This window comes from Mrakia frigida, assembly GCF_051309035.1.
Source record: "Mrakia frigida strain ATCC 22029 unplaced genomic scaffold BDY24scaffold_3, whole genome shotgun sequence".
Taxonomy (NCBI): Eukaryota; Fungi; Basidiomycota; class Tremellomycetes; order Cystofilobasidiales; family Mrakiaceae; genus Mrakia; species Mrakia frigida.
In genome coordinates, this window is record NW_027481278.1 from 236778 (window position 1) to 257642 (window position 20865).

At 53.6% G+C, this 20865-nt stretch overlaps 5 protein-coding genes across 5 annotated transcripts; 4 read left to right on the plus strand and 1 right to left on the minus strand.

Moving 5' to 3' along the window:
* The first annotated feature begins 3846 nt into the window (after nt 1–3846).
* BDY24DRAFT_376442 (TspO/MBR family protein) lies at nt 3847–5420 on the plus strand. Its single transcript, XM_076638664.1, has 8 exons — nt 3847–3910; nt 4092–4123; nt 4235–4316; nt 4416–4479; nt 4609–4674; nt 4827–5013; nt 5099–5160; nt 5247–5420. Exons 1-8 carry the CDS (start codon nt 3901–3903, stop codon nt 5323–5325), a joined length of 582 nt encoding a protein of 193 aa, XP_076500209.1. The 5' UTR covers nt 3847–3900; the 3' UTR covers nt 5326–5420.
* Nucleotides 5421–6089: 669 nt separating this feature from the next.
* BDY24DRAFT_432825 (P-loop containing nucleoside triphosphate hydrolase protein) lies at nt 6090–8221 on the minus strand (the record flags this gene model as incomplete). The annotated part of the gene is made up of 9 exons (XM_076644096.1): nt 7947–8221; nt 7753–7872; nt 7596–7681; nt 7201–7515; nt 7006–7114; nt 6873–6948; nt 6703–6791; nt 6359–6490; nt 6090–6299 (listed from the first exon to the last, which is right to left on the minus strand). Exons 1-9 carry the CDS (start codon nt 8046–8048, stop codon nt 6090–6092), a joined length of 1239 nt encoding a protein of 412 aa, XP_076500210.1. The 5' UTR covers nt 8049–8221.
* Nucleotides 8222–9694: 1473 nt separating this feature from the next.
* On the plus strand, nt 9695–10923 carry BDY24DRAFT_438166 (uncharacterized protein; the record flags this gene model as incomplete). Its single annotated transcript, XM_076644339.1, has 6 exons — nt 9695–9922; nt 10014–10051; nt 10120–10197; nt 10279–10408; nt 10498–10586; nt 10665–10923. Coding segments are annotated over 5 exons (558 nt in total), but the record flags the coding sequence as incomplete, so codon positions are not given.
* A 2255-nt stretch (nt 10924–13178) lies between these two features.
* On the plus strand, nt 13179–14744 carry BDY24DRAFT_376455 (uncharacterized protein). The gene is made up of 8 exons (XM_076638665.1): nt 13179–13432; nt 13504–13599; nt 13791–13865; nt 13937–14110; nt 14201–14266; nt 14365–14424; nt 14507–14574; nt 14651–14744. Exons 1-7 carry the CDS (start codon nt 13370–13372, stop codon nt 14552–14554), a joined length of 582 nt encoding a protein of 193 aa, XP_076500212.1. The 5' UTR covers nt 13179–13369; the 3' UTR covers nt 14555–14574; nt 14651–14744.
* A 145-nt stretch (nt 14745–14889) lies between these two features.
* Nucleotides 14890–17378, plus strand: BDY24DRAFT_156737 (uncharacterized protein). Its single transcript, XM_076636153.1, has 10 exons — nt 14890–15146; nt 15267–15318; nt 15434–15507; nt 15580–15588; nt 15831–15880; nt 15980–16045; nt 16460–16627; nt 16767–16907; nt 17046–17138; nt 17229–17378. The coding sequence occupies exons 2-10, from the start codon at nt 15269–15271 to the stop codon at nt 17241–17243; spliced, it is 666 nt and encodes a 221-aa protein (XP_076500213.1). The 5' UTR covers nt 14890–15146; nt 15267–15268; the 3' UTR covers nt 17244–17378.
* Nucleotides 17379–20865: the final 3487 nt, after the last annotated feature.

The following is a 20865-nucleotide window of genomic DNA, read 5'->3' on the forward strand; positions in this document are numbered from 1 at the left end:
ACTTCCTCGAGTTCTGGATGTTTCGAAGTCTCTGTGATGGGGGAAAAGGAAGATCGTCGAGTCAGAGATGGCGCAAGAGGGAGGAAAAGCCTCGGCGGGTCGTCGGTGAGCGGACTCACTCGTTTCACTGAGCTTGGACTGAAAGAGCGAAAAAAAAGAGTCAGCCGTCGATCTGAGGTAGAAGAAAACTTGAAGAATCACTTACTCGTTGCTGAACAGAAGAACACAAGTACTAGTTAGCCCGAGAAAACGACGAAAAGAGATGAAACAAACCTACTCTTGATCCTCTTGCAGCAGTTCCGCCTCAGTCATCCTTCTCTTCCCAGGAGCCTTCCCACCACTCGAACCCTCCCTATCTACCGCCTTCCCATGTCTCGCCACGTTCTCGTTCAACCAAATCCCAGTCTGCGAGACCGTCTGCCTCAAACTCGCGACTCTATCCTCGTCTCCAACCTCGAGCGACGCAAACACGAGCCCAGTCTCCGACGCGACTTCGTCGTCTCCCACTTGTCCTCCGAGCTGAGCAAACGTAGTGCTGCCTTCCGAGGAGGACGAGGAGGTTTGATGCTGGAAGCTCGATGAAGTGTAGGAGGAGGGTGATCGAAGAGATGGCGGAGGAAGGTTCGTTTGAGGGGAGACGGGTGAGAGCGACGACGGTGGGAGGAAAGGCTGACGGGTCGGAGGAGAGCCTCCGAATTGTTGCGAGGAAGGCCATGGAGGTAGGTTTGAGTACGAGGTGAAGGGAGAGGGAGGGGAGGGAGGCTGAGGGTGATGTTGCTGCTGATAATGGAGAGGAGGGACAGGGGCTGGAAAGAAGAGAGGAAGACAGGACGGGGAAACGCGTCAATCGAAGTGTCTCGCCCAGGAGGCCGCTCGTATGTACGTGAGGATCCGAAGGGGCTCACTAGAATACGATTGCTGAGTCCTGATGGGGGGAGGAGGAGGTGGTGGTGGGAAGTAGGATCTTGGTTGAGATTCGAGAGGGAAGAACTGGGAGTGGTGAGGAGGAGGCAGAGGAGGGGGAGGAGCGTATTGGACGTGCGAGCTTGGACCTCTAAAGTCAAAAGAAAGAGAAGATGGGAAGCGAGAAGCGAAAAGCGAAGAAGAGAATCAGCTTGGAAGCGAAAAATACGAAGGGCGAAGCCGGAAAGATGGCCGAGGAAGAAAGGCGTACTGTTGTTGATCTTGTTCCGGGAACGGATGGTATCGACCTGTTGGTGTGGAGAGAGGCAAGAAGAGAGTCAGCTCGCCGAGGCGAAGAAATAGGCAGCTTCGTGGGAGGAATTCGACGGCTGCTCACCCTCGTAGTCGAGCTGCACGTGGTGGTGAGAAAGAGGACGAGGAGGTCGAGTCGAGGGTTGGCGAAGACTGTCATCGTAGTAGATCTGTTGATCTTGGTCTTCTTGAGGTCGAGAGAAGTAGGTAGAAGAGATCGAGGAAGGAAGAGTCGGCTCTGTGTTTGAACGAGGAAGGTACGGGTGCGATCCTCCTCCTCTCTCTTGGTGAGGGCGCATCTGTGGTCGGATTCGAGAAGAATACGATCCTGATGGTTGATGAGAGTAGTAGGGAAGAGGCTGTCGTCCAGAAGGTGGAAGCTGACCGGCCGGAGGAGGGGACATGGTGGAGAGAGAGAGGGAAAGAAAGACGGAGGTGAGCTTGCGTTCGCTCGACGCTCGAGGACAGACGGACCTACGATCGCAACGTCTCGGCTCGACGAGGCCGGTGAAACGCAAATCCTAGAACTGGAGCTGAAAGCGTCGAGACTTGAAGCTGGAAGGTGGTAGTTGGGAGGAAGAGGAGAGGAGAGAAGACGGCGATTGTGGGAGTGATGAGGTGTAAGATAAGCTGTGGGGAGGCGAGGCGAGATCTGTATTTCTCAGTTTCTCCGCCCACCCCAGAGAAGCAGAATACAGGCGAAGAAGATGCGGATCTGTGAAAAGGGGCGACGAGGGGAAAGGGAAAGGGAGGGCGCATCGATTCCTCGAAGTTCCGCCCTCGAACAAAGTCAGGTGGGAGAGAAAACCTGTAGGGAGCAACCGTCGAAGCAGGAGGGGCCAGGCTTTTAGTGTCGAGTAGTTGTTTGGAGAAGAGAGAGGGGGATTCAATAAAATGCATCAGCCCCTGCTCGGACGAGCATGCGACACTGTGTCCCAAGGAAAGTCCGTCGCCTTTTTGCTTCCTGTCTCTTCAGCTGATGAACTTCTCACAGACGTACGCGGATATCTCATCCAGACTGTGAGGTCCTCCGAAAAATAAGCTGAGAGCTCTGCTCGAGGCGTTTCTTCGGAAAGACTTGACGAGGGAGACGGACGCGACCTCGGCTGGGAAGAAAGGATGGGGAAGAACGGAGAGAGATCAGATTTTTGCTCTTGGACGCGAGCGGAGATGTATTAAAGGAGGTGATGGGGTGACTTACTCGGAGAAACCGAAGCCTCGAGATTGGTGTGGAGAAGGAGGGAGAGGAGCAAGACTTCGTCTCGACGCGTCGAGAAAAGAGTGGGGATGCCAGAGAGACCCCCGAAGCTTCGTGGGAAGAACGAAGAGACAAAACAAAGTTTTCTGCCAAGTCGAGGAATCTTCTGTTGTGTTGAAGGCGATAGAAAACTCTGAAAGAAGGAAGAACGAAGAGGAGGTGAAGGCGAAGTCAGGAGATTGAAACAGACCCCGATCAGCCCATGTCTGCGAAGATGAGGCGAAGAAGATTTGCTTCCATGAAGAGAAGAAACTGTTCTACAGCTCACCACTCGTAGGAGAGACGAGAAAATCAACTCCTTGAGGAGGGAAGAGGACCTTGACACCAGTTCCGGGAGGCTCTCGAGTCGCTGACCTGCTCGTTCGAACCCCATCTCCGTAGAAAGGTCGAAAGCCTTATCGCTGGAGCAGAAGAAAAAGCGAAGAGAGCAGGTGAGTCTTTCGGAGAGAAGCTGCAGGGCTGAAGAAGGGAGGCAGACTGAGCTGAGTCCGGCCGTTCATGCGCTGTCTACGAGGATTAGACTCCAAAAGGCCAGGTGAGACAGGCCGATCTGTTCGAGGGATCAGGAGAGAAGAGCTTGAAGTGAACAGAAGAGGGGAGGGGGCTGACGTCGTGGTCGAAGGAGGAAGGGGGGACGAGGGATGAAGTCGGGCGGAACGTTGGAGGGAAACGAGCTTCCTTCCTTCGATTCAAGCCATTCGAGCTGATGACCAAGATCAAGCCAAGATCGAACGACTCACAGAATGTTCTGCCAGGCCGGTTCTTGCCGAGTTGAACAGGAGGGAAGGAGGAAGCCAGGGGAGGGAATCGAGGCCGCGAGGTTGCGCGTCTGCCTTCCGTCTCAAGAGCCAAAGCGACGGAGAACGTTGCTAAGGACTAAGAGAAATTGCTCGAGAGTTGCAAGAGTACGTAGCGCGGCAAGATCATCGTCCTGAAGGAGGGAGGCGACATTAAAGACGAAAGGACGAGCGGGAGGAAGTCGAGGACGAGCTCAGCGACGTCCTCTTCCCGTCTCTTCCCCTCCTCTGCTCTTCAGATCAAACATCGAGCCTCGCAGATGAATGTGCGAGCGTATAGAGTATCTCGTAGCCGGAATTCAGCAGCAGCCTCTGGCAAAGGGAAGAGTGAAGAGATGGAGAAGGTGAAGGTTGGAGGAGAAAAGGAGATGCGCTCGTTGTGATGATTCCACTCTCCAATCCTTCGACTTTTCGCTCTCTAGACATTCAAGGGCAGTGGAGTCTACAAAATGTAGGCAATGAATCTGCTTCCCCTCCCGATTAAAGAAAATCTGAGAGGTCAAACGCACGTCATCGTCCGGCCCCAACTCGCCTGGTTGTCCTTTTCGCTCGCCTCTCCCTTTCCTTTCCTTTCCTTCCCAACCTTCACCCTCTTCCCAACTCACTTTTCAAACCTCTCCTTCAGCCAACATGCCTTCCAGTCAGTGATCCTTCCGTTCTGCTCTTCCAGTAGCGCCTGTCGAATCACAGAGAGCTGACCGACGTTCGATCTCTCTTCCTCCCTCCTCACACTCCATCACACCTCGTCCTTCCTTCCTTCCTTCCTTCTCGAAATCCGCCCTCTTTATCGACCTTCTTCTCTCCCTCTTCCCCCACTCTAGTTCCTGCTCTTCTCTGGGACGCTCCCCGAAACGTTCGTCCACCTCTCCCACGTTCTCAAGCCATCTCCTCTTCCCTCTCGTCTCTCCTGTCGGCTGACCCTTTCCCTTCCTTCCTGCTCGTCCTCCGGCTTCTCCTCTCTCAGCCCTACCTCGCCGTCGGTATCCCTCTCGTTCTCGGAACCGCCTCTGGTGCGCTCGTTCACGGATCCACCAAGTCCAACTTCTGTGCGTGCCTCGGGAGCTTGTTCTCTTGTTTCGCCTCGTGTGATGCTCGCTCCTCGCTGACTTCCTCCCCTTCTCTTCTTCCCACTCTCGTACGTACAGGGTACAACTCTCTCCGAACTCCTACTGGAACTGCTAGCAAGGAGGCTCAAGGAATCGTCTGGCCGTGAGTTTTGTCTCTGAGGGGAAAAGGACGAGCTCGCGTCATCGGCTCAACCGATCGCTCACTCACACCTTTTGTCTTTTTCTTCTCCTGCCCCCTCCTCCTCTGCCCTTGTGCTTTTTCGTTCCTCAGTATCCTCTACGCTGCCTCTGGTTTCGGATCGTACCTCATTGCTCAGAACCTCGACGCTCCCGGATTGTGAGCTCAATCTCTCCGTTCCCTCCTCACCCTCCTCACCTTTCCCTCGTTCCAGTGCTGACTGGTCTCCCTCCTCCTTCTGCTCTCCCCTCTTCTTCCTCTACCCTTTCCCATCCGACCCACTCCTCTTCACACTCTTTTTCGCCATCTAGCAACGGATCCATCAACCCTGCTGCCCGATCCACTGCTATCGACGCCCTCAACCTTTACTGGATCTCTTTGGGACTCAACCTCGCCTGGTCGCCTTTGTTCTTCGGACTCAAGCAGCCTGCTGTCGCTCTCGCCGATCTCGTTGCCTTGACTGGAGTCGTTGGAGCTTTGACCCTTAAGGCCCACACCGTTCGTCTTATTTCTCTCTCTCCGACCGACTCACACCTCCCTCGAGCTCGACGCTAATCTTCCTTCCACTACTTCTTTCCTACAGCTCCCCACCATCCACAACATCCCCACCTCCCTCTTCTTCGCTCCTTACCTCGGATACCTCGCGTACGTTGATCATTTGCTTTCATCCTGGACGTTCGAGGGACTTGAGCTGACCTCACCTTCTCGTTTGCTTCCGTCGCTCTCAACAGTTACTCCACGTACCTCAACTTCGGAGCTTGGTACAACAACTACGGACCGGGACGTGGAAACCTCAGGAAGGATCTTTAAATGCGATTGAAGGATACCTTTGCGTCTCGTTTTCTCCCTTCTCGTTTTCGTAGCACTCTCTCCTTAACTTTTTGATCCATGGATTTACGACATCAGCTCTCATGATTTGGCGAGTACAAAGAACCTTTGTGTCCTCACCCTGGAAGAGTGAACAAAGGAAAACGTTCGAAGAACGAATCGTCAAGCTGAGGAGGAAGGGAACCGAGAGGACGCGCGACCCCTTTACGAAAACGAGGCTCAACTCGTTCAAAGAGACATCAATTCGTTAGATTATATAATTCTATACATTTGAGGCTCGAAAGCTCAGTGAGCTGGCCAGGTTCATTCCTAGGGGAAGAGGAAGGAAGGGAGAGAGAAAAAGAAAAATGTCAGCTCGACGCGTCCTTCTGTCAGGGAATGACCCTTGCTCCTTCCCTTTCCCTTACTAGTTCTCTAACCCTTCTCTGTACTTACCTTTCCCTCTCTTTACTCTTCTCTCTTTCTCTCGTGTTCTCTCAGGCGTTCCTTAAGAAGCTGAGCCCGGTCGCTCGACGCGTCGCGTCTCGCTCTTCCTTCTGGCTCCTTCTATTCCTTTCTACACGTTTCTAGTTACTGGTTCTCAACTCGACCGAGCCTTTCTTCTCTCTCTTCCTTCTAGCTCTTTCTGTTGCTTTCTACACGTTTCTAGTTACTGGTTATTGCCCGAGCCCGAGCCCTCTCGTTTCCTATAAAAGGAGGCCTTCTGCCTCCTCTCCCTTAACCTCTATCTTGACACACCTTTGGATTCACACCTCCTTCTCTTCTCGCAAGCACCTGATAGTCCCACGAACCATCTGCTGATCCCTCCTGAACTCTCGAGACCTCTCCCTACGCTCAATCCTCACATACGTACCCTTTCCGTCCGTGAGGATTCCGTCGTCGAGGATCTGGAGGAAGAGCGTCACGAACTCCCGAGCGGCCTTCTCAACCTCGTCGATAAGAATAAGAGTGTAGGGCTATAAAGACCGAGGTAAAGATGGTAGAAACGTCAGTAAAGTCCTCCCGATTTGCTCACCTTTCGCCTGATCGCCTCAGTGAGCTGTCCTCCTCCTTCGTGACCGACGTATCCAGGTGGGCTACCAATCAGTCGAGAAATCGAGTGCTTCTCCGAGTACTCAGACGCGTCGATTCGTACCATAGCATCGGCCTGAAGTCAATCGAGAACGCGTCGTGTCAGTCAAACGGAACAGAAGAAGGGAGAGGGAAACGATGAAGACGTACCGAGTTGAACATGAATTCAGCCAGCGTCTTCGCAAGAAGGGTCTTTCCCGTTCCAGAAGGACCACAGAGGAGGAAGGAAGCGATGGGTCAATTCAGGTTGCCGAGTCCTGATCGGTTGAGTCGAACGGCGTTGGAGACCGCCTTGATGGCATCGGGCTGTCCGACGAGCGAGCGAGTGAGAATCTTCTCCATGTGGAGGAGCTTCTGTTTTTCGGTGGTCATCAGTCCTGAGAAAAGGAAGAAAAGACGAACGAGTCAGTCGGAGGGAAAGGTCGATACAAGAGGAAGACGAAGCGAGCCAGACTCACGCTGAGCTGGGACTCCCGTCCATCGAGCTACGACCTCAGCGATCTCGTCGGGAGTGACGACGTCGGTGTCGGGAACCTAAAGAACGAGGAAGAAGGTCAGTATGAAGGACGCGTCGTCGAAAGCTGAACTTACCTCTCCGGAAGCTTCCTTCTCAGCCTTCTTGACCTCCAACTCCTTGAGTCGCTTCTGAAGATCGGGGATGGCGTAGAACTTGATGTCGGCGGCGGTATCGAGATCCATCCTGCGAAACGAAAAAAAAGAGGGAGAAGAAGAGTCAGCAACGAACAAATGATCACTCGACGCATCTCAAAGAGATGAAAGACTCACCTCCTCTCAGCATCGGTAACCTTGGCCTTGAGCTCGTCGATCTTGGATCGAACGGTGTTGATCTCGTCGCCTCGATGCTTCTCGGACTCGTACTGAGTTTCGAGCGGCTCGAGCTCGTCCTCGATGTCCTGCTTCTGCTTCTTGGCGATCTCGAGTCGTTCCTTCGACGCAGCGTCCTTCTCCCTCTCGAGGGCATGGATCTCGACGTTCAACTCCAATCGTTTCCTCTCGAGCAAGTCGATGGCTTCGGGTTTCGTCTCTCGAGAAATCTTGACCCCCGCAGCGGCCTCGTCGAGGAGATCGATGGCGGAATCGCTGATGGATGAGAGAGAACGGAGGACGAGGAGTCAGCGACTCGGAGAGGAGAATGGAGGGAGGAAGAAAGGGAGGCTCACGGGAGTCGTCGTTGAGTGAGGTATTGCTTAGCGAGTTGAGCGGAGAGAACGAGAGCTGAGTCGAGGATTCGGACTCCGTGGTGGATCTGAAGAAAGGGAAGGACATGAGGATGAGTACGAGAGACGAAGGAAGGGGGGAAAAGGGACGTTGACGAACCTCGTACTTCTCGCTGATCCCTCGAAGAATCGATATCGTCTCGGGGACGGTAGGTTCGTTGACTTGGATCTGAGCGAATCGTCTCTCGAAGGCAGCATCCTTCTCGATGAATTCCCTGAACTGAAGAAGAGAAGTGAAGGGAAAGGAGAGTCAGTCTCGGACAAGAACGCGTCGAACGGGAACGAGAGACTCACCTCATTGAGCGTCGTAGCTCCGATACATCTCAGCTTTCCTCTCGCAAGCACCGGCTTGAGCAAGTTGGCGGCGTCCATCCCGCTTCCTCCCTTGCCGGCCATAATGAGGTGGATTTCGTCGATAAAGAGGATGACTTTAGGGGAGTCAGTCAGGCGACGCGTCGAAGGACGACCATGGCTGCAATTCGACTCACTTCCCTCTCCTCCGTTTTCACTAGCCTTCTCGATGTCGTTCAGGACTCCCTTGACTCGTTCCTCGTATTCTCCTTGGAACTGTTGGTCGAGAACGAGGAGAGGAAGAGAGAGACAGTGAAACAGTCAGATCGAGTTTCGTCTCGATCTTCGTCTCTAATAAGGAGAGAAATGAGGGCAAGAGGGCAAAGAATGATATGTATAGTCATTTGAGAAATTCCTGCGAAAAGAAAAACGAAGGACGAGAGGGTCAGAAGGCTGTCGCGTTCTCGCTAACTTCTACCATAAGGAAGCATTTTAAAATGGACTTTCAGCTTTTCAAATGCCAACCCCGCCTCCCCTCCAACCCTCACCTTGCCTCACCCACCCTCCTTCCCCATTCTCTTTCCTCCCAACGACACCATCAGGATGTCCTCCGACGAAGACGACTCCGAACTCACCAAAAAGAAGAGCGATCCTTCGGCTGTCGCTTCTTCATCCAAGTCTTCCAAGTCGAAGCAGAAGGCGGATCCTGCTGCTGGATCTGCAGACATCAGGTCGTTCTTTGTACGTTCCTTCTCACTTTTCTTGGAATTCTGAGTAGGATAGGGAGGGATGGTAGCTAAGAGGGTGAGAGTGGGATTGGGAAGAGAGAGAGAGAGGAAGGGAGGTGGAAGCAAGGGAGGAAGGAGGGAGGGAGTGGAGCGTGAGCTCGTCGCGTCCTTGGAAGAGATTCTCCGTAGGGGTCTAGGACGCGAGGAGCGCGATGGGAACTGGTAGACTGCTCTAGGAGAGGTAGCCTATTGCTGTTGGTTGACGCCTTCGGTCTAGATATGTTGGAGAGGAAGCTGTAGAAAGGGTGGAGCTCGAGGAAGGGAAGGAGATCGTCCCTCAGTCTCCCCAACCCTTCACTCCACCTTCCTCCTTCTTGCTTCCTCTGGGTCTGCATGCTCTGATTACATCGTAGATCGAGCATTTGAGACGTCCGTTATCAACCTCCAGCAACTCTCTTCTCTATCCCTTACCTCGATCCTGAGCTTGAGTTTCCAAAGCTGACCTCCTCCCTCCTCGTCCTCCTTCTCCATCTCCTTCTCAGGGCGGCGGTAGCGGTGGAGGCTCTCAACCTTCTGGATCCTCGAAGAAGGCAGTTCCCTCAGCTACCCTGGCGAAGAAGACGGCACCAGCTCCCATCAAGAGAATAGGAGGAAAGAAGGACGACGATCCCATCGTTATCGGTGAGCTCGCTCGAACTTCACCTCTCCTTCCTTTCTCTCGAGCTGACGAGCTCTCCTTCTTCTTCCCTTCTCTCTACCAGACGACGATGATAGCGACGAGGCTCCGTGAGTACCTATCCCTCCAGACCTCTCAGCTAAACACCTCGCTCACCCTCACTCGCTCTCGCTTTCTACAGAGTCAAACCCTCAACGTCGAAACCATCTTCCTCAAAACCGAAGCCTTCTCCCGTCAAATCGAAACCTCCTACCACGACGTGAGCCCTCAGGTTTCTGAGACTACTCTCGTAATACTCCAGCTTACCATCTTCCCTTCTCAGAACCTCCACTTTCAGCAAGAAACGAGCCATCATCGACGACGACGACGACGACTCGGAGGACGACGACGTGAAGCCCGTCGTGCAGTCGAAGAAGCCAACTCCTGCGAAGAGGATCCAACCTCAACCGTCGTTCGCTAAGAAGCCCAAATACGACGACATCACGAGCGACGAGGAGGAGGACGTCAAGCCTGCTGCGAAGGGAAAGGGAAAGGCGAAGCCCAAGTCCAAGTCGAAGAAGGTGGTCAACAACGATGTGAGCTCCTTGTTTCTCTCTCGTTTTCATGAGAGAGAGAGAATGAGATGTGAGCAGACACTAAGCTGACTCTCACTCCTCCTCCCTCCAGTGGCGATCTGGATCTGACTCCGATGTCCTTTTGGTTTCGTGAGTAACCGCGATTTCGTCGCGTCGCACATCTCAGCTGACACCTGCTCTTCCCTTGTCTGGTGCAGGGCAAGGCCTTCCTCTTCTTCCTCAAAACTTCCTACCAATCTCCCAGACGTACCCACTGCCGGACCCAGCAAAATCTCGTGAGTCCTCAGCTTCCCTCGTTTCTCAACGAGATCTCTCAATTCCCAAACTGATGGACGACCTTCCCTTTCGATCAACAGGTCCACCGCTGCTGGAAAGAAGAGAGCAGTAGCTACTTCGTCCGACGAAGACGATTCGGATAGGAAGAAGATCATCGCTACCTACGGACGAAGACCCAGATACGACTCCCTCTCCGGCGACGACCTCTCGGTTTGTCCTGTCTCCCCATTCCTTCTGAAAGAATATATGGATAGCTCGGACGAAGCTGAATCCCCTCTTTTCTCCATTGGGTCGCTCAGTCCTCCTCCGACTCCGAGACTGAGGAGGACGACGACGAGGAGGATGACAACGACAAGGAGGACGACGACGACAAGGATGACTGATTCGGGTCAGTCTCGCTCCATCTGTCTGGCTTCTAAAGTATAGAATCCGACTCGCCTTCTCTCGCTCCTTTTTCCATGCTCAGTACGGCCGTCTCGGGTTCCGACCTCCCCGTCGCTTGCGTCTCTTTCTCTCTCCTCTTCTTTCGGGCTTCGTGCTGCTTCCGCCTGCCTCTTTGGTTTCTACCTTTGATCTTTCGACTCCTTCATTTTACTATCTCGTCTACGTTTGCTGCTTCGTTCGCTAACAAGAGGGGGGAGGAAGAGTCGCGTTGGGTTTCGGTTTCGTTCTTTCGTTTTCCTTTCCTTCTTCTTTCCTTTCGATCTCATGACAGTCCCACCAAAGTCTATGAAAATCCGAAACAAAAGATCTATCTAAGCAAGGTGAAGCGTCGGGGACTTGGGAAGTGGAAGGATGAGAGGAAGGGAGGGAGGAGGACATGGTGGCCGTTGGGGATCTCAGCCCTCTCGTTTCTCCCTCGCCTCTTTCCTCGCGTTTTGTGAACCCAAAACAAAGACTCGAGCTAGATGACGAAAGAGCAGAATTGATCATAGGGATTAGAAAGGAAGAACCGAAGGCCGAATGTAAATATATACGTCGAGGCTGCGAAGACGGGGGCAGATCGAAGCTCTCGAAAACGAAAACGCGAGGTGAGGACGCTTCCAACTCCATTCCTCTCTTCCTCCCTCTCTCTCGCAAAAGACTCCTTGACGAACGGTTGGGTCACCCCGCAGCACTCCCTCGCTGGCCCGTTCTGTCAGAGTCTGCTGCAGAGAAGATGGAGTGAGATGCGGTGTCTGGGGCGTCTCTGAGCTTCGAGCTCGGAATCTGGGAACTGAGTCTTCCTTCCTTTCGTCCCTTCCCTTCCCCTCGTCTCTCTCCTTCGATCTTCCCCGTTTCGTTCGCTGACTAGCTCTCCTCTCTCTTCTCTATCGCAAACAGGAGGCTTCCCTTGAGACCTTTCCGGTCCCTCGCTCCTTCTTCGTGGCTTGGATCTTGAGGTTCGTCCTTTCCTTCTTTGTCCCTCTTTTTCCCTCCTCTCCTCCCCTCGACGAACGCACCATCCTCCCTCCTTCTGCGTTCTTCTCGTTCGCCAGCTCACTGACTGTGTTCTCCTCCCTTCCGTTTCGCTCTCCGCTTCTTCAGTCGTTTGCCATCGCCAACAAGTTGGCTTCTTCGATCTCGCTCTCGCTCACGCGTCCCTTCCCTCCTTCGTTCGTTCCCTTCTTCTTCCTTCCTTCCGGATGGCTTCCTTCCCCTCTGCCCTTTCAGTCGAGCTGACTTACATTTCTGTCCATTCCGCAGGTCTCTTCGCTCCCCAACCTCTCCCTGCTTGTGATGTTTTTGAGGTTCGTTCCGTCTCCTCCCTTCCGACCGCTCTTTTCGTTCTTTTTCCCTCGCCGAGTTCTGACATAAACCCTTCGCCCTCTTCCTCTTCCCTTCAGACTGTACTCTTGTCCTCAGCCATTAGCTGGTGGTGGGAACTGGTCTCATCGAGATCTATGACTTCGGAGCAGGAAACGGATGAAACGGTGAGCTCAACGTCCTCCCTCGTTCTTATTTGCTTGGTTGGATTGCTGGTGTCGGACGGAGATAGACGGGAAGCGATGGCAGAGGTCGGGCGAGCCGGTGCTCTTCTTCGGAAGGCGGTGAGGAGGGGAGGGAAGGGAAAGGGTATATCGCGCTGAGGAGGGAGGTCGGGTGAGCTGTTCTTGGAGGTTCACGCTCGAGTCTCAGTCTCGAGCTGATGTAGGCTGCAGTGCGAGGGAGGAGGGCGTAGGACGAAGTCGAAGGAGATGCTGCTCCCTCCCATGGAAGAAGAAGAAGAGCGAGATGGGTCGGGAGTTGTCGTCGGCAAGGATCGAGCCGCTCGCTTCTTCTCTCCCTCTCTCCCCTCCAAACCCACCCTCTCATACCTGCCTCGGACTTCTGCTCTATTCCTCTCTCCCTTCACTCCCGAGGCTTCCTCTCCCTCTCTACCTAACCCCTCGCTGACGCCCTCTCACTCCTCTTCTCTCCTCCTCAGGCGAACCGTCAACAACCTGTCTCCAACTCCTCCTCCTCTTGCTTCTACTCAGGGTCAGGAAGTGCAAGCGGACCCGTCATCTCTCCAGGATCTCGTTAGACCTCTCAGCGCACTGAGTCCAACTTCTTGGAACAACTCGAGCAGGAACGAAACGACGGACGCGTAGTTTTGAGTCTTCACAGCTCGAATCCTCACTCTTATCGCTTAGCCTTTTGCTTGATTAGAGCCTCACTATTATGCTGCTTTGCTGCTTTTCGCGAGCGGGGCTTGTGAAAGGGAGAGGCGAGGGCTGAGCTCTGTAGAAACCTCAAAATGCGTGAGCGACGCGTCTCTTTTGGTTCTTTTGTTCAACTCGGAGCCCGGACTAGACCACACGCGTTCGCAGTACAAAGGTAGGGAATGCAGATAAGGACCCTCTATCAAAGGAATAGACGCCCGCCTCACAGAGGGCATGATGTAGGGGCAAAGGGGTCAGGACGCCTTGACCTCTCCCTCAGCTTTCCTCCCAATTTCTGCTTCCCAAAAAATGTTCCAATCGCAGCTGATACCATCGATGGATAGTTCCGTCTCAAATCTATCCATCCCACCTAATTTACGCACTATCGTGCTAGATCGCATCGAGGAGGGGTCGGATCCATCAGGCCGTTGCAATTCCTCCCTCCTCCTTTCCTTTCTTTCCTTCACTCCATCCATCACCTTCACAACAAGCTGCCTCCCACTTCAGTCATCATCTACATCTCCATCGTCTCCTTTTACTCTTCAATATGGCCGGAAAGAAGGCTCAGAATGCTTACACGATTGGAGGGGAAATCAGGAAGCTCATCAACGTTCGTTCCCTGCTCCTGCTCCTTCTCCTCCTCACCTCTTCCTGATCGTTTGGAATGGTTCTTCTTGACAGAGCTTCGCTCTACAGAAGCACTTCGACGTCGTCAATATGCACAAGGCCAACAAGAAGAAGATCATCAGATGGACCGAGGAGAAGTGGTATAGGACGGTGAGTGAATCTGGCTGTTGAGCTCGAGGGAGGAGGGAGGGACGAGGGAGGACGAGGCAGGAAGTGGGACCGCGGAAGGAGAGCAGGGAGGGACTGTTTACCAGAGGAAGGAGAGAGTAGGATGCGTCCTAGACAAGGGGAAAAGGGAAGGCAGATGGATCGCTGACCAGTCTTCCTACTTGATCTCGCAGAAGCTCGACGTGAGGGAGAACAAGCCCATGCTCCAGCTGCTTCGAACTCGAAGGAAGCTCTATCTGAGGAGAGGGGTCAGTGTGAACTTTTGCTACGCTTCCCTCTTTGGCTCTCGGGCTGACCTGCTGCTGTTTTCTCTCCTTAGACTGCCGAGGCGAAGAAGAAATCCAAGGCTAAAGACGTCGCCAGCATGGAGGCAAGAGCCGTCGCTCTCGCCGAAGAACTCGACTTCGAAATCCCGGAGAGATCCAATGCACCTGCATGGGATCGGTTCGTTACGGACTACAGGACTGCTGCTGAACAAGTCACTCGAGAAGCTGTGAGTCCTATCTCCCTCGCCTTCCGCTCTCGTTCCTGCTCTTCCTCTACTCCTCTTGCTGAAGAAGACGACCTTGCCTTCCTTCTCCAGCATCCGGAAACTCAACAGAGAGCCGACAAGAAGCAGACTCAACGAAGGCGAACGAAAAGAGCTACGGTTAGTAGTTTTACCTCTCGAGCGTTTCTCGAGGAGTCTAAGTGCGTTTGACGACGCGTCGCTGACTTTCTTATCAACGACATCCTTTCTTCCACAAGGACGCCACTGCAGCTCTCAACCAGAAGATCAAGGAGAAATCTGGTCGCATCAAGACACAGGTGAGTGGTCTATCCTTCTTTCCGAGGGAAGAGATCCCTCAGGCGCTGAGTCTCTCCGCCGCCGTCTCTTCGTCCTTCGCAGAACAAGGTCAACAAAGGATCTGGGGTCTACGCTCACCTCAGAGCCTAGACTCTCACGCTTACTCTCTGGTTGGTTCCTTCCGAGCTTCTTTTCCTTTCCTCTCCTTAACGACGCTGATCCCTTGCTTCTCCCCCTCCTTCCCAGCTCGTCCGACCCGTGCTTTCGCTGGGCTCTTTCTCTGTTTTTTGGGGGGTTTGGGTTCCTTCTCTTCTTTACTTTTATGATGATGACGACTCGCTTTCGATTGATTTCCCTAGCGAGCTGAAGATTTTTCCCCGATTGAATCGACGAGTGATTCAGATCTTGAAATCGAGCGAAGGTGGGACGACTGTTCCTCCGTCCTTCCTTCGTTTCCTTCCTAACTCTCACCACAATCGACTCTCCCTCCCTTCCCCTCACACCCAACGCGATAGCCCATTGACTTCTCCCCTCCCCACCACACCTACCATCTTGGCTCCTCCTCCGGCTTCTCCTACATCTCCCCAGCAGACCCTCTCCCTCCTTTCTTCGTTCACCCTCCTTCCTTTTTTCACCTCCTCTCACCTTCTTCGCCGGACCTCACAAGAGACCTCAGGTGTCAGCTCTTGAGATGGGAGGTCCTCCTCTTCCACTTCGACCGTTTGTTGTGCTGGAGATATCAGTGAGTTCGTGCAGAGTATGGATTTTTGATTTTTAGCCTCGATGAGGCTGAGCGAAGGACGAAGGTCGTCGCTGACTCATTCTCCTTCTTTCCTCTGGATTAAATCTTCCTTTTTATTAGGTATGGAAGGCCTGAAGCTCTCAGCTCACTGGTCTACGCTCTGGCCAGCTCTGTAAGTTTCTTCCCGTTGAAACGAGGGACCCTCTAGTCCTGGTCAGCTTCGTTCGAAGAGACTGTTCGAAGAGACTCCTCGGCCCTGACCTCGAACTCCCTCCCTTCGTTTACAGAGGATCGAGAGACATGCTGCCGAAGAGATCTCTCTTCATCGATACTTGGTTCTACCTGGGATCTAGATTCAAACGTGAGTCGAGCTGACCTCCTTCCGCTTCTCCTCTCCTCACTGACCCTCTTCTTTTTCCCCCACTATCTTCAGTGGCCTCGAGTGAGCTCAGTATCTCTGGCTCACGATTAGAGTTATCCGTCGCATATAATAGCTTGTAAGTTATCTCTTCCTATTTTGGTATTCCTTGAAAGAGCAGTCGCGTCTCTCGTGGGAAATCACGAGTCGTCCTGACCTCCGCCTCCCCTCCTCTCTCCCAACCCTTCCTCTTCTTTCAGCCAACTACCACTCACCATCACCGAGATTTCTCTTCCACTTCTCACCTATGGCAACGAAACCTTCAGACTTCTTCAAACGAAGGCCTACGAAGGAGAAAACAGATGGAGAGGCTACCGTGCGTCCACCGCTCCACCTCCCTTCCGTCTCCTTCCTGGCTAGAAAGGAGAGCGAGCTGACCTGTTTCCTTCCTCTGCTCTTTGTTTCGTGGAAGCAGGACATGGAGGATGCATCTACATCGAAAATGGGAGCTGCTGGTGGGAGTGATCTCTCTTCTGCTTTGGTGAGCTCGAGAATCTCCTCTCCTTCCTCTCAACCGAGTCTTCCCTCCATCCTTGCCTCCCTCCCTTTCTCCAATCCATCTCCGACTTTCATTCCTCTCGCATCTCATCCAGCACAAGTCCATCTGATGGAATTGGAGCTCCAAGCCTGCCTTCTTCCCCTCCTCCGACACGAGGCTTCCCTCTTCTTCACTCGGTCGCTGACCCTTCTTCTCTCTCTCTCCTCCCCTCCTCTGGCTTATCTTCCTTTCAACGCGCTCCCCCTTCCACCTATTCCCTTCCCCACTTCGCATTCGCTTCCTTACCTCCGGATTACTACCATCCCTCGCTCTCCTCTCTCTACTCAACGGCGCTTGACTCATCCCTCGTTCTCAAATCCTCCCTTCGTCTTTCGTCCACTCCGAACCTGAACCCAGCACGGAGATCTTGAGAAAGGAAGACCTACGCCTTCGGATACGGATATGGACTCGGGGGGAGGCTGGGTGGGTGGATTGGGTGCTGTTGGGAAGGGGAAGGGTAGGGGTGAGGGTTCGAGTGGAGAGGGTTGGGGTAGTTCGAGGAGGAGTTCGTTTTCTGCGATGTCGGTAAGTAGCTCTCTCTTTTCATTTTCCTACGATACCTCGACTGGCATGCTGCAGCTGCACATCTTGAGCCTCTATCTTGTTACGTACCTTGACTCTCGGAGCTGAATTGACTTCTTTCTCTCTCGCTCGCTTCTTGCAGGACGTCGAACCTTCCGCTCACCTCCCCTACACCGGATTCGGTCCCTACTCAGCCTCTACCACCATGGGATCCGCTGGGAATGATGTTTCTGGTTTCAAGAAGGGAGGAAGCTCGAGAGGGAAGACTGAACTGGTGTGCTCGGTGAGTGATTCGTCGCGTCGGCTCGTGCTTCAGGCTTTCTCGGAGGTCGAGGTGGGCTGAGTGAGAGATGCTCGAGATCGTTGAAGGGAAGTCTGACCTTCATTCAACGTATTCCTTTAATCATGCAGTTACTCAAAGCCAAGGAACTCCACTCAGCCTTCAAACTCGAACGATCCGTCAAGTCTGGCTTCTCCAACGTCCATCAAAGCTTCGTCGATGCTGGAGAGAGGTGTGAGTGACCACCGTTCTTGCTGCTTCCCAAAGGAGGAATAACTCATCTGTTGCTGAGGCTGACTCCTTCTTCTTCACTGTTCCTTCCAGACATCAGCCGAATGAGGCTCTCGAATGAGCGAGACGAGGAGGACGTGAGGGAGGGAAAGACGCATTCGTCCGTCGATGGGTTCGTCTTCTCGGGATTGCAGAAGAGGATGTCTGGGGTGAGTTGAGTTGAGTTTGGCAGAAAGATTCTCGAGTTTACAGAGTTGGCTGACACTCGTTTCTCTCCTTCTCGCCCTTTCTTTCCCTTCGCAGAGACACTACAGCGCGCTCTACGACCTCGACGAGTTCTACTTCCTCCACCCCATCGCTTCCGTCGCTCAAGCTCGATGCGTCATCGAAGAGGTTCACAAGGAGGAGAAGGGCGTTGTTGTGTTCAGCACGTTTTTGGAAGGGAGTCACAACCACACGCTCGAGAAGTTCAAGTCGTGAGTCATCTCTTCTTCGCTCCCTTTCCAACGTTTCCAATTTCCAACGTTTCCAATCTTCGAACCTGACGTAATTATCTGTTCTTCAACAGGAGGAAGAGAGTCCTCAAGGGGAGCGACCTCGCCGCCTTCCGTTCCTTCTCCAACCACCTTCGAGAGTTCTTCTGGCTCGGTGATTCGGGTGAGCTATTCTTCTTTCCTTTACATGTCTCCTCGCCCTTGCTGACTCTTCTGCCTTTTCCCTCCGTTCTAGGCTACCTCTCCATCCAACACCTCGCCAAAGAAGTCGGCGTCGGAGAAGGTCTGATCCATCCTCAAGCCGTCGTTCACATCCTTCACTTCGACGCGAGGAGCGGGATCACCAGCCTCGCCTTCACCGCCCGAGCCGAAGAGCTCCAGACCTACTCACAGCTCCTCAACCCGGTCATCGTCAGGCACCAACAGGCCATGGCCACTCAATCTTTCGTCCGGATCATCGAGCTCGACGGGACGCTTCCTTCATGGCTACCTTCCTCCACTTCCTCCTCCTTTCAACCCTCGGCCTCTTCTTCCACCTCTCGCACGTCTCCTACCTCTTTCAACGCCCAACCTTCACGATCCTCCTCCTCGTCCTCGGTCCCACTCAACGCTCCTTCCTCCTCCCTCACCCAACTCAACGCCGTTGCTTCACTCGTCCAACCCGACCTCTCCTCCTCCAAGCCCCCTGAGGAGTGGCTCTCCTGCTTCAACCTGCCCATCTCCGAGGACGATGAAGGGGAGGAAGGGCGAGGAGACGACGACGAGGAAGCGTTCAGCTTGTTCGAGAGCATCGGTCTCCTCGGCCCGTTGCCTTCGACCAAGTTGGAAGCTCGAGCCTTGGCGAAGGAGACGGAAGGGAGGAAGCAGGAGGTGGTGGACGCTTGGGATGAACACCGAAAGGGTTTCTCTCCAGAGGTCAACGCTTTCCTCGGGGGGATGGAGAGGCAGACGTTGGGGAGGGATCTGGCTGCTCTGGCGGTGTTGGAGAGGATGGCGGGTGCTGGGGGATCGTTGCAGAGGAATAGGAAGATTCCTGGAGGTGTTCCTTTGGGGAAGATGAAGGAGAAGGACGTGAAGAAGAGTCTTCTCTTCCTCTGCATTTCGTACGAGTTTAGGGATTACGTGAGTCGGGAGGGAGAGAAGAAGAGGGTTGGGATTGATGCGAGACCTGGGAGGCCGAATGGGTCGGCGGCGAAGGTTTCTGCTATGGCTGCGGGGTTGAGAGGTCGAGGGGGTCGAGGAGGGAAGAGGGTTGGTTGAGCGATGGATGGGAGAGGTCTCGTCTTTGTTTTTTGTAATCTTGCTGCGTCTCGTTTTGATTTTCGGTGGTACTAGCTTTCCCTATTTGATGTTATCTTCTTTTGTCTGTCCATCCCTGACTAGATGCAGGATAGACCGAAGCTAAGGTGCAGAGCTAAGAGGAATCCGCCGTGTCCGCTTCCCCGTTCTCGTCTCAGACGCGTCGGCGCGTCGCTCTCGCCTCTCCTTCTCGGATCTCGGTTTCTGGTCCTCTCGCTCGGCAGTAGGTTTCTCGGGCACGGACACTGCTCAGGTATGTAAACAGTCTCTTCCAGTAGTATAGTTCCGATCTCTCCTGGAGTTTATCGACTCGTTTTGACTCATCTTTCGACGCGAAGGCAGTGACTCGTTTTGACTCGGTTTGTTTCTAAGCACTCCTGCTTTCTCCCTTCGTGATGTATAGAACGCTACCTTTTTGAATGCTCTTGTCCTGTCTCCTAGCTTTTCATCGGAAGAAAACCCTCGTTCGAAAGAGAAGCGACGGGAGGAAGGACAGAATGTTGAGCTCGTGTGCGGCTCAGCTCGAGAAACACTTCTCTCCTCCTTTTCAGCAGGCCGACAGGAACACGCGTCTCCTCAGGCTTTATCGTACCTGCATCGAGATTAGTTCTAAGTAAGACATCTAGCAAAAACGGCGAAGGAAGTCTATTCAAAACAAACTCTCGACGCGTCAAGCACCCGGGGACTTCTTTCTTTTTGAGCCACCTCCATCGATCAGGACCCTTCTCGACCCCCACTGTCGCCTCCCCAGTCGCCTTTCCAGACGCCCCCCGCCTTTCTCGCTCTCCTCTTCTTCTTCATCCACCTCCAAACTTTTCTGAACCCCAACCTTCCGCCTCCCCCCTCTCCCTCCTCCTCCTTTCACCACGGGCAAGGTTGAGACGAACAAGCGTCTGGTGGATGCACAACATCCATCTAGCTGACACCGAAAGGCAAAAAAAAAGTCGGGACGAGAAGGTAAAAGCGACGAGGAGCGAGAGGTGAAACGAGACGCGTCGGCAAAACGAAGGGTACGGAGAGGGTGTAGAGTCCGTGAGGGAGAGAGCGAAAGTAAATTACTCCGGAGTGTACTTGTGTAAAATAGAGACCAACGAAAGAAACCAGAGCACGAGAAACGAGAGACAGAGGAGGAACGGAGGGAGGCGACGCGTCCCAACGCTGAAGGATGAGCGAAGCTTCGATCTCCCAGCAGATGCTGCAAACTCGAAGCCAAACTGAGAGGAACGAATGAAAGTGAGAAAGGCGAGGTCAGCAAGTGGCTCTACGGATCGAAGTAGAGAGGAGAGACGAAAACGAACGAGCCTCAAAGACGGAGAGCGGGCTGAGAGCGACGAGACCCGTGGGAGGGAGGGAAGGAGGGAGATGACTGGTGAGGTCGATGGGAAAGGTATGTCGTGCTGTGGAGGATAGCGGTGGTCGGGGACGAGAGTGAGAGAGCGACAGCAAAGGGAAAAGAAGAGAGTCAGCGTGCGTCGAGAGCTTTGCGGTTTTCTCCTTCATCTCCCACTCCCGCTCCCACTCCTTCTACAGCCACCCATCTCCAGCCAAAATGAACCAAAAGAACTCACCGATGAACCCAGCTGTTCAAAACGACGCGGGAAGGGAACAAGGAAGGACGTCCGTCAGTCTCAAATACTCTCACTCAGCTTCGTTCTACCCTCCCTCCCTCCCTCACGTTAAACTCGCCAGTTCTACTCCTCCTCCCCTCCGACCACCACCCATATGTAGCCTACAGAAATCAATACAAGACTCACCGAGAGTCCCAGCCTACGAGGTCAAAATTCCTCCTCGCATGCGAACGGGCTGAAGAGCGAGGAGGTGGGAATTTTCTGCGAGAGGAAAAGAAGGGAAGAAAACTCAAGTCAGCTCGAGTTTGTATATTACGAGGCAGGTATCCCTCATGCATGTACACTCCCTCACCAGCAGCGAGAGTCCCT